Source organism: Rattus norvegicus, chromosome 7 (assembly GCF_021556685.1).
Source record: "Rattus norvegicus strain SHRSP/BbbUtx chromosome 7, alternate assembly SHRSP_T2T, whole genome shotgun sequence".
Taxonomy (NCBI): Eukaryota; Metazoa; Chordata; class Mammalia; order Rodentia; family Muridae; genus Rattus; species Rattus norvegicus.
Window position 1 is genome coordinate 98,422,063 of NC_141540.1, and position 11,787 is coordinate 98,433,849.

General features: G+C 35.6%; 1 protein-coding gene across 6 annotated transcripts in view; it reads right to left on the minus strand.

The window, feature by feature from the left end:
• Slc22a22 (solute carrier family 22 member 22) overlaps positions 1 to 11,432 on the minus strand; it is a 29,052-nt gene extending 17,620 nt beyond the window's left edge. Inside the window, 4 exon segments of one of the 6 annotated variants that reach the window (NM_001430352.1) lie at positions 513 to 616; positions 7,060 to 7,309; positions 8,005 to 8,053; positions 11,373 to 11,424. In NM_001430352.1, coding sequence (NP_001417281.1) covers positions 513 to 616; positions 7,060 to 7,275 — 320 coding nt within the window. In that variant the 5' untranslated portion in view covers positions 7,276 to 7,309; positions 8,005 to 8,053; positions 11,373 to 11,424. 6 annotated transcript variants of the gene reach the window in all.
• Between the last annotated feature and the right edge of the window lie 355 nt (positions 11,433 to 11,787).

The window sequence follows — 11,787 nt, forward strand, 5'->3', positions numbered from 1 at the left end:
ACTGTCATGAACTTCCTTATAGACTTCAAGCAAATGAATTTTCATAAACACATGCTTTAATCATACTACATAATTTTAAAATGTGAAAATTCACATAGCCTTTTGAATTGCCAACAATTTCTGGCTATCCAGTATGTCAAACTTAAGAAGAAAATGAAGGTTCGATTCTTACAAATTTAGCTACTTAACTTTGTTTCCCATTGCTAAATCTATGCTATTTTTCATTAATAGTATTTGTTATATAACATTTTGTGATGTGTTTTGTCCCCTAACCATTTTTCTGTGTACCAACTGTTAATTCTTCAAGAGTCAATTCAAAGTTTATTTTTATTGGTAACCTATCATATTGATCGACCTACCTGTCATCCAAAGTTGGTTATTTACTTGAAACATATCTACTATGTATATTGTATACTCCACCTAACCTCTCTCAATGTTCATAATTTTTAATAAAAACATATAGTCTTTTAAAACAGCTTTATAGAAGTCTCTTTGTCAAAAATGAAACTTACCTATCAGAAATAATGCCACAGAAAGGAGCAGCCACAAAATGCCCTGCCAAAGAGGTGGCTTGTGCATAGTATTTGAATGACTGAAAATCACATACTAAATCCCACTGTAAAAGAGTGAATAAAAATATTATAACTTGAATAATTATATATAGTATTTGAAATGATGCCTCAAGTAAAGCTAGAGAGCAAACTTGTTGAATAATGAGAAGTAGTCTACAATTAATGTTTAAAATGGACAGTGACTACATCCTAGGTAGCTTGGTGGCCCACATATCATTGGCCCTATGGGAGAACCTACCACTATTATTTTACTAAACATACACAATATCAAGCTGACTCCTAATGAATTACATTATATGCATAGATTTATGCATCTACCACTTCTTATCAGAACATCTTCTGTCTGGGGCCATCTAGGATAGACTAAGGTTAACAGGTGGCCTTTTTGGAGGTTGCCCCCTTTCTTGCATGGATTAAGATAGGTGAGCTCTGAAAAGCAAGATCTCAAAGAGACTTTATCTCAGGATTGCTTCTTGGAATTGATATGCCTTTCCTGTCATTATTAAATTAAAATACTAATCCCTGGGCATGAGTCCACCTATTGAGATTTCCTACTGGTCAAAATAAAGATGAACTTTCATGAATTAATGCTATTTAGATGAATGAAAAAATTTTATAGAGTTCCGGATTTCATTTAAATAATCTTAGAAAGAAAGATTAAAAGACAGTTTTAGTTGTTTTCCTAGAACAATGTAATAAAGTTAGAAGCAGGAATAGAATATGCCCACTTCTCATAATAGTAAGTGAAGCATAATAAGAAATATAATGACCTTTCATAATCACACTACAAAAGGAAAGTAGGCTTGAGACAATTTTCGTTTAAGGAAAATCATTCAGATGCAAGGATGAAAACATAGATGTGCACTACGATAAGGCAAGGCCACATAAAAACTGTTGCTTTGCAATGAGAGCTTCCAGGGACTAAGCCACTGACCCTGGACTCTGACCTCATAGGTAGCAATGAATATCCTAGTAAGAGCACCAGTGGAAGGGGAAGCCCTGGGTCCTGCTAAGACTGAACCCCCAGTGAACTAGATTGTTGCGGGGAGGGCGGCAAGGGGGGAGGATGGGGAGGGGAACACCCATAAAGAAGGGGAGGGGGGAGGGGGATGTTTGCCCGGAAACCGGGAAAGGGAATAACACTCGAAATGTATATAAGAAATACTCAAGTTAATAAATAAATAAATAAATAAATAAATAAATAAATAAATAAAAGGGGAACAAGGATACCCTTGGCAGGGAATAGAGAGGCAAAGATTAAAACAGACACAGAAGGAACACCCATTCAGAGCCTGCCCCACATGTGGCCCATACATATACAGCCACCCAATTAGACAAGATGGATAAAGCAAAGAAGTGCAGGCCAACAGAAGCTGGATGTAGATCTCTCCTGAGAGACACAGCCAGAATACAACAAATACAGAGGTGAATGCCAGCAGCAAACCACTGAACTGAGAACGGGACCCCTGTTGAAGGAATCAGAGAAAGAACTGGAAGAGCTTGAAGGGGCTCGAGACCCCATATGAACAACAATGCCAAGCAAAGAGAGCTTCCAGGGACTAAGCCACTACCTAAAGACTATACATGGACTGACCCTGGACTCTGACCTCATAGGTATCAATGAATATCCTAGTAAGATCACCAGTGGAAGGGGAAGCCCTTGGTCCTGCTAAGACTGAACCCCCAGTGAATGTAATTGTTGGCGGAGGGCAGCAATTTGGGGAGGATGGGGAGGGGAACACCCATAACGAAGGGGAGGAGAGGTATTAGGAGAATGTTTGCCCGGAAACTGGGAAAGGGAATAACATTCGAAATGTACATAAGAAATACTCAAGTTAATAAAAAAAAAAGAATAGATAAAGATAAAAACAAAAAAAAACAAAAAAACTTTTGCTTTGAACTTACAATGAGCTTAAAGAATGAAACACTACTTTAAGTTTAATATTAACATCCTTTTGTAACTTCCCTTCTATATAATATTTTATCTATGATGTAATTTTTCTAAGAACTTTTGTCTATGAAAACGCCAGAAAACAGAAATAAAGATGATGGTTTAGGGGGAATCTGCCACATACATACATACATACATACATACATACATACATACATATTTTTTCTGTTGGTTTATATGTACATATGAAGGTATATGTATATGTAAATGAAAGAAGCAAGTATGACACTTCTGGAGTTGATTGAGAAAGATGGATGGACCCAACCACAATGTGTATGTAAAGGATTTTAAGTCTTCATAACATTTTATCTAAAAGCTTAAAAAAAGCTAAAGGCAAAACAATAAAAGGTATTGCAGCCGTTTTCTGCTTTGCTGCATGTGGGGGCATAGTGTGTGTGTGTGTGTGTGTGTGTGTGTGTGTGTTCTGTTTGAGTGACTACTTTATTCTTTTCTGGTCCAGTGAAGGACTCCTGTCTGCTTAGCCTGAGATGGTAGTTCTAGCAATAAATCTTTTACCTAATCCCAGCAGGTGTTAATTTATTTGAAGTCATTGGCTTCTGGTGCCAGAATAGCAAAGAATCAAAGAGAGTAAATATTATTAATACTAAGCAACTTTTACTTTTGCAAAACTATGTTTTCCACCTCTGTGCTCCACTTCTTTGGCCACCTTCTGGAGAAAGGCAGTACTCAGACCAGCTCCCAGCCATTTCCATTCATTATAAATGGTGATCAACAAAGAGATCCAGAACTTGTGAACACAGAGAAAATAAGGAACAGCAGAATATTCAGCCTTAATTGGAGAATATATAGTATCCGTCCAAATTCATATTTCATATATCAAGGTATTTTTATTGTAATTGATATTCATGGAACATTTGTAAATGTTTTAGTGCTACTTCTCCCTTCCTTTGTTCTGTCCTCTCCTCTATTCTATTCTCTTAAACCCCAAACTAACCTTTTTTTTTAAATTTTCATTACTTCCTTATAAAATTTTATACAGTTTATTCTATCTCACCCACCCCCTTGAAACTCTTTTCCTGTGGCCGCTTAATAATTTCCTGACCTATATGAGTAATCAAAAAACACATACATATGTGAATATGCAAAACTAACATTTAAGGATGAGAGAAAGCATGCAATATTTGTCTTTATAGTTCTGGGTTACCTTACTCAGAATGATCATTTCCATCTCCATCAATTTACCTATGAATGTCATAATTTCATTTTTCTTTATAGTTTAATATTATTCTTTAATGGTAATGTGACTATAACAAATAGAGGTAGTTAAATTTTCTTAATCTCTATTCTACAATTTCAACCTTCAATGAAGAGGACATCCCTATCCATTATACAATGCAAGATATTTGTCTTAGCTTAGGAGCAGGTTTCAGATACATGAAACAACATACATTTCTAATAGGAAATGTATCCACTGATGTTAGAATAATTTAGCAATAATGTCATAACTAATCACTTTCCCACTGGATTTGAGGCCTGCTTCACAGTGGAAATTTTCATGCTTGGTATGGCAATATTGATCAGAATCCCAGGACTGAGGAGGTCATATGCACTAGGATGGAACTTGTTACTGTTACTTCGTTTAATTACAATAGTGTCAAATTCTTTCTTCTGGTAGGATAAGAATAACCCTCAAGATTCATGTGTTTGAATATTTGGTTCCCATTTGGTAGAACTCTTGGGGAAGAATGTGGAGGTATGGCCTTGTTGTTGTCACTGGATGTAGAAATTGAGATTTCAAAAGACTCATGAGAGTCCCTATGCTTGCTCTCTGCCCCATGGTTTTGGAATAAAATGTAAGTACTCAGATGTTCCCATATGCCTTCATTATGGACTGTAACCCTGTGAAACCATAAGCTAAAAAGAATTTTGTTTTATAAGTTGCCTTAATTATGGTATTTTATCACAGCAATAAAAGATTAACTAATGCACATATAAATATTTGTGTATACCTATAGACCTAATGGCTCTCAATCTTTCTCAGAGAAGCTTCTTTTAGTAGTAGGCAACAGTCAATGGAGAGACATAATCCTTGCAGCCACTATAAATCTAAATAGTTATGAAAAAAGTTAGAATTTTTAATAATTATTATTCAAATGACATCATTAACTAGAATTTTCCCTAAAAACAGAACATAAAATGACACTGCCTTAAATGTTAATAAACTGAAACATAAAACTACTTAACAGCACATAATAAATTTAAGATTTTTCACCCACCATCCCTGACTTCAAGCAGTATTATAGAGCAATAGTCATGAAAACTGTATAGTATTGGTACAGAGACAGGCAGATAGATCAGTGGAACAGAATTGAAGACGCACCTATGGTCACTTGATCTTTGACAAAGGGGCTAAAACCATCCAATGGAAAAAAAGATAGCATTTTCAACAAATGGTGCTGGTTCACCTAGAGATCAACATGTAGAAGAATGCAAATTGATCCATTCTTATCACCCTGTACAAAGTTTAAGTCCCAGTGGATGAAGGACCTCCACATCAAATCAGATACACTCAAACTAATAGAAGAAAAAGTGGGGAAGAGTCTCAAACACATGGGCACTGGGGAAAAATTCCTGAACAAAATGCCAATGACTTATGCTCTAAGATCCAGAATCAACAAGGAACCTCATAAAACTGCAAAGCTTCTTTCTGTAAGGCAAAAGACACTGTCATTAGGACAAAAAGGCAACCAACATATTGGGAAAAGATCTTTACATATCCTACATTTGATAGAGGGCTAATATCCAAAATACACCAAAAAAAAACCTCAAGAAATTAGACTCCAGAGAGCCAAATAACCTTATTAAAAATGGGGTACAGAGCTAAACACAACATTCTCAGCTAAGGATTATCAAATGGCCAAAAAGCACCTAAAGAAATGTTCAACATCCTTATTCATTAGGGAAATTCAAATCAAAACAACCCTGAGATTTCACCTCACACCAGTCAAAATGTCTAAGATAAAAAACTCAGGTCACAAAAGATGCTGGCAAGGATGTGGAGAAATAGGAACACTCCTCCATTGTTGGTGGGATTGCAAACTGGTACAACCACTCTAGAAATCAGTCTGGAGGTTCCTCTGAAAATTGAACATTCCACTACCCGAGGACCCAGGGACACCTCTCCTGGGCATATACCCAAAAGATGCCCCAACATATAAAAAAGACACATGCTCCACTATACTCACAGCACACTTATTTATAATAGCCAGAAGCTGGAAAGAACCCAGATGCCCTTTAACAGAGGAATGGACTAAAAAAATGTGGAACATCTACACCATGGAGTACTACTCAGCTATCAAAAACAATGACTTTATGAAATTCATAGGCAAATGGAATGAACTAGAAAATATCATCCTGAGTGTGGTAACTCAATCACAGAAAAGCACACTTGGTATGCATTCACTGGTAAGTGGATATTAGCCAAAAAGCTTGAAACAGGAAACTCAAGTAAAAGGATGACCAAAATGTGGATTTTACTACTCCTTAAAAAGGGGAGTAAAAATATCCATAGGAGGGGATATGGAAGCAAAGTTTAGAGCAGCGATTCAAGGAATGGCCATTTAGAGCCTGCTCCACATGTGGCCTGTATATATACAGCCACCAAAACTAGATAAGAATGATGAAGCTAAAAAATGCATGCTCAAAGGGACCGGTTATAGATCTCTCCTGAGAGACACATCCAGAGCATTTCCAATACAGAGATCAATGCTAGCAGGAAACCATGGAACTAAGGACAGTACCCTCTTGCGGGGAATTAGAGGAAGAATCGAAAGAGTTGAAGGAGCTGGAAACCCCTTAAGAACAATAATGCCAACCAAACAGAGCTTCTAGGGATTAAACCACTACAGAAAGACTATTCATGGACTGACCCAGGGCTCCAACTGCATATGTAGCAGAGAATAGCCTTGTTGGGGCACTAGTGGAAAGGGAAGCCCTTGGTCCTGCCAAGGTTGGACCCCCAGTGCAGGGGAAGAGGGGCAGTAATGGGGACGTATGGTGTGAATACCCGTATCGGGGAGGGGGAGGAAAGGGGATGGGGACTTATGGACAGGAAACAGGGAAGGGGAATATCATTGGAAATGTCAGTAAAGAAATATATCTAATAATTTTTTTTAAAAAATGCAAGCCGTGCTCGCTATCAAAAAAGAAAAAACAAAAACAAAAAACAACTACACAGAATGTAAAAAATCCTGGAATAAATATATGTACAATACAAAAAAAATTTAAGATTTTTTTCATCCAAATAAGGTAAGTCATGTGAATACACTACTGACCATATATCTGAATGCAATCACCACATTCAGTTAAGCATTTCATAGACTGATGACATTACTGTTTTCAAATATATGGAAATTTAAAATATGTATTTACACATACAGGCATGTGGGTGCGTGCACACACACACATACACACACACTTCTCGTCCCCTTCCTTATTCCCAATGTTTTGTGAAAAATGACTTACATTATTACTAGATGTCAGAGTTCTAGACACCACTAGATTTAAGCATCTTACCTCAGTGACAATGGTAGAAGTAAAGACACTGTGGTCATACGTCCATCCATCTAGGCAAGGCTCAGTCTCTAGCTCAGTGCTGTTAGAAGTTGATATATTGGAATCTATGAATTGCCATTGAGGGTGCCGAAAGCGTCGGCATTGTTCAGGTTTCTGATTTGGGCCCATTGGGATGGAGACCTTCATCATAGCTTCAGTAGTCAAGTTCATGGCCATAATTTCAGATCTTGACGTGTCAAGAAGGTTTACACTGCAGTGATGAGCAGGAATGGCTGCTGTAAAATTCTCTATGACATCATGAAGAGATGACACCATAGATAAAATGTTGAGAACAACAATCATCCAAATCTGAAATCTTCCACGGTCACCTACATGATGTAGAATTTCATCAAAAGCCATGGCGATTCTTGCAAATGCTAGATGCAGAGTTACAGGTATAATGGTATAGAAAACACAAATTTATAATCACAACATTATTAATTTAAAGAGGTATGTTTTCTGGACCATATATTCAAAAAAATTGAAATAGTCATCATTTTCAAATGCACATTCCTTCCCTGTATATTAAAAAGTAATAAACAGTTTGCTTTTACAACATCGACAGCAATGCATTTTATTTAGTGATGACAAAGAATTCAAATGAAAAATGTCTCTGATTTTTGCAACTTATAGAATGAATTCTGTTCTATAAATGTAATGTAATGTAATATATTCATTCTGTTTAGGACATGAGATGTGGCTTTTAAAAGATATTTTCTGACCTCTGTGAGACTGTGTCTTCATTATAAAGCAGGAAATCTCAATATTATAGAAGCCTAATCAGAACCTGAACAATGACAACATCAGTTACCATGCCAATATGGACAACAAAAATCTCCCAAGGCCTCAACCCTAGATGAAGAACTATATGCAATTAATAACTGCTCAGAGTGATGGAATCAGTACCTTCTAGGAATTAACCCCCCCGGTAGTTATGAGTGGCAAGTGGTCAGCCCTAAAAAAAATACATATGAGCAACACTCAATGGACTCAGTTTTTTATGTATTTATATGCATTGTATATAACAATAATATCTTTAAATAAAAACAATCGTACATGAAAATTGAAGAAGTACTTGAAGGTAGAGAAAGGAGAAAAGTGAGTTATACATAAGAGAATATGATAGTAGAGAATTAAAGATGACCAAATATATTATTCACATAAACAAAATGTCATGATGTAACCCATTATTTGGCACAATTAATGATTGCAAAAGTAATGGGGACGAGATACTAGTATACAAAGAAACATATATTCTTATATTCAAGGCTAAAGTGTCATGATTGTGTAATGCTTCTAATAATCAGATTATGTCAAGAGGTCATGGTGCATGCCCTTAATCCCAGCATTGGGAAGGCAGAGGCAGGTGGACCTCTGAGTTTGAGGCCAATCTGGTCTACAGAATGATTTCCAGGACAGCAGTTGCTACAAAAGAGAAACCCAGTCTCAAAAATCAAAATAAAACAAAGCAACAACAACAACAAAGTTCTATTTCTATATTGACAACTTGCAGCTTGCTTGTCCTATCATTGTGCCTTAACCCTTTAAACACCACCTTCCCATTTATCTGACCTCAGATAGCATTAATCTGACCCAGAAACCATTAATCTACCTTTTGGTTCTATGAATTCGATGGTTTTGGTCTGTACATTTAAGTCACATGAAACAATATTTGTCTTTCAGTGTGTTGTTGTCTTCACACAAAATACTATATTTCAGTACTGTTTATATTTCCTTTTTTTTATACATTTTTTTCTTTTTTTCTTTTCAGAGCTGGGGACCGAATCCAGGGCCTTGTGCTTGCTAGGCAAGCGCTCTACCACTGAGCTAAATCCCCAACCCCTATATTTTCATACATACCAAGAGTTTCTTCTTTTTATATGTGAATAGTAATAAAATAATATATAATAAAATATATAAATATATAAATATAATATATTATAATAAACTCATATTGTACTATATATTGTAATAATATACTTACATGTTTATATATTTTATTATAGAATATATTTATATACTCAGACTATATAATATAGATTATGTTTTTTGTATTGTATTCAGTATATTGTGTAGTATAGTATATAGTATGTATATATTATATGTCACATCCTTTATTTATTATTCATTCACTTCATTTACATCTCAAACAATATCCCACTTCCCGGTTACTGCCTCCACCAAGCCAATATATCACATTCTTTAAACAGCTATAATCCTTTAAAAGAACTCAGTGTTCTAAGTCATCTGTGAAGTGAAAATTACAATCCAGTCCAGCCACAATGATAACATATCCTCTCATATCTTAGGGCAGCTCATATAAAAACTATTAGAAATATCAGTGTGGAGGAATGGTTTAAGGGGGGTGAGTCTTTGCATATTGCTCACAGGAATGCAATCCAAATCAGCATCTCAAAAGCATTTAAAACATTCATCAGTCCTTCTTCTGTTTCTGTTTTTATTGTATTGTATATAGTATATTGTCTTATATATAATATATGTATATATCACATTCTTTTGTATTAACCATTCCCTTCATTTATATCTCAAATAATATCCCACCTCACGGTTACTGCCTCCACCAACCCAATATATCACATGCTTTTTTTTCTCTTTTCTTTTTTCTCTTTTTCTTTTTTCTTTTTTTCGGAGCTGGGGACCAAACCCAGGGCCTTACGCTTGCTAGGCAAGTGCTCTACCACTGAGCTAAATCCCCAACCCCCCACATTCTTTATAAAGCTATATACCTTTAAAGAAAGACACATCGATAATATATTTGTCTCATGAATATTACTGAAATATTCACAATAGAAAGCTACAGGAACAAGTTGCCATCTATCATTGGAACTTAATTTCGGTGAAAACTGTTTACACTTTGTTCAAATGACATGTGTCTATGAATATTAAGCATATATGTTTATACTGATAGGAATTATTTAAATGCAAACAAAATAAATCCTCAAATGGTATCTTTAACAAAACCTAAGTTTCTCCTTAACATTGTAAATGTCTTATTAATGCATCGGTTCATGGCATGGTCATTGTAAACTCATTCTATAAAACGTTAAGGTCTTGTCAGATGGTAAAGTTGAGGAAAAGAAAGATTGAGAAAGAATTGTCCATGCACTATCCTGGAAAAAATAGTCAGTAGCACTGATCATGAGTCTGACTAGAGCATGACTAAAAAGAATAAAAAAATCAGGAGTCAGGTTGAATGGGTTGAGCTAAGAATTGTGTAAAGGCTTAAAACAGGTAACTTTACAATGTTCCTTTTATTCTACTTTATTGTTTTACTTGACAAAATCAGCTGAGTTAGCTGAAACTTCTAGATATTTGAAATCACACACACACACACACACACACACACATCATTTGCATTCATTGAATTATAATTCCATCCTCTACTTTATGGATAAATTATAGATTAAAACCTACAACTATAACTTGTCAAGTTATAATTGACCCACATGTGGCCTATATATATATATATATATACAGCCCCAAAACTAGATAAGATTGATGTAGCTAGAAAATGCATGCTGAAAGGGACTGGATATAGATCTCTCTGGAGACAAGCATTCAAAGCATGTCCAATACAGAGGTCAATGCTAGCAGCAAACCACTGAACTGATAACAGAACCCTCTTGGGGGGAATTAGAGGAAGTATTGAAAGAGTTGAAGGAGCTTGCAACCCCCTAAAAACAACAATGCCAACCAACCAGAGCTTCCAGGGACTAAACCACTACCAAAAGACTTTACATGGACTGACCCATTGCTCCAACTGCATAGGTAGCAGTGAATAGCCTTGGAAGGGTAATCCCTTGGTCCTGCCAAGGTTGAACCCCCAGTGCAGGGGAATATGAGGGGGGCAATAAGGGGAATACCTGTATGGGGAAGGGGGAGGGAAGGGAATGGGGGCTTATGGACAGGAAACCGGGAAGGGGAATAACCTTTGAAATGTAAGTAAAGAAATATATCTAATAAAAAATTTTTTTAAAAAGTAAATATAGACAAGTACAATAAAAAGCTATTCAAGTTCAGCAGGAAACTGCTATGTATGCTCATAATGCCAAAAGGTAACATGTAATATCTTAAAATAGGAATTCACATAAGCTGTTAATTGATTCAGATTCATTCCAGATATGAGACACAAGGACAACCAATAATGTCTTTATATTTTTCACCTAAATCAAGAATTTTTTCTTTGATGATTTGATTCATTCTATATTAACCATTATTTTATATACCATTTTAATAAAAACACGGAAATTTACCTGTATAGGACTTCTGTTGCACACAGCCAAATCACACATAGAGAAAAGCTATGTCTCTTTACCAAAGATGAAAAATAATCTACTTAAATGTAATAAAGTTACTAATTTACCTGTAGTCCACTCTTTACTAGAACTAAGTAACTTAAGTGGACTTTAGTTTATTTGTGGTTTTTGGCTTGAAGTGAACACTGAATTAAATGAGAAATGTTGCTCAATGGAAAAAGAAGAGTCTCAGACAACTTTCAGTATGGACCCAGAAGAGGAACAAGAACAATGCCATGCAACTTTTTTCAGAGTCTATTTCTGCATAGCTTTGCTTCATTACTTCCCAGCACTGACATTTCTACCTGAATAAATTAAAGGTTTTAGAGAAAAATTTCCTTAGGAAATCAGTCTTCTTTACCTTAAAATAATA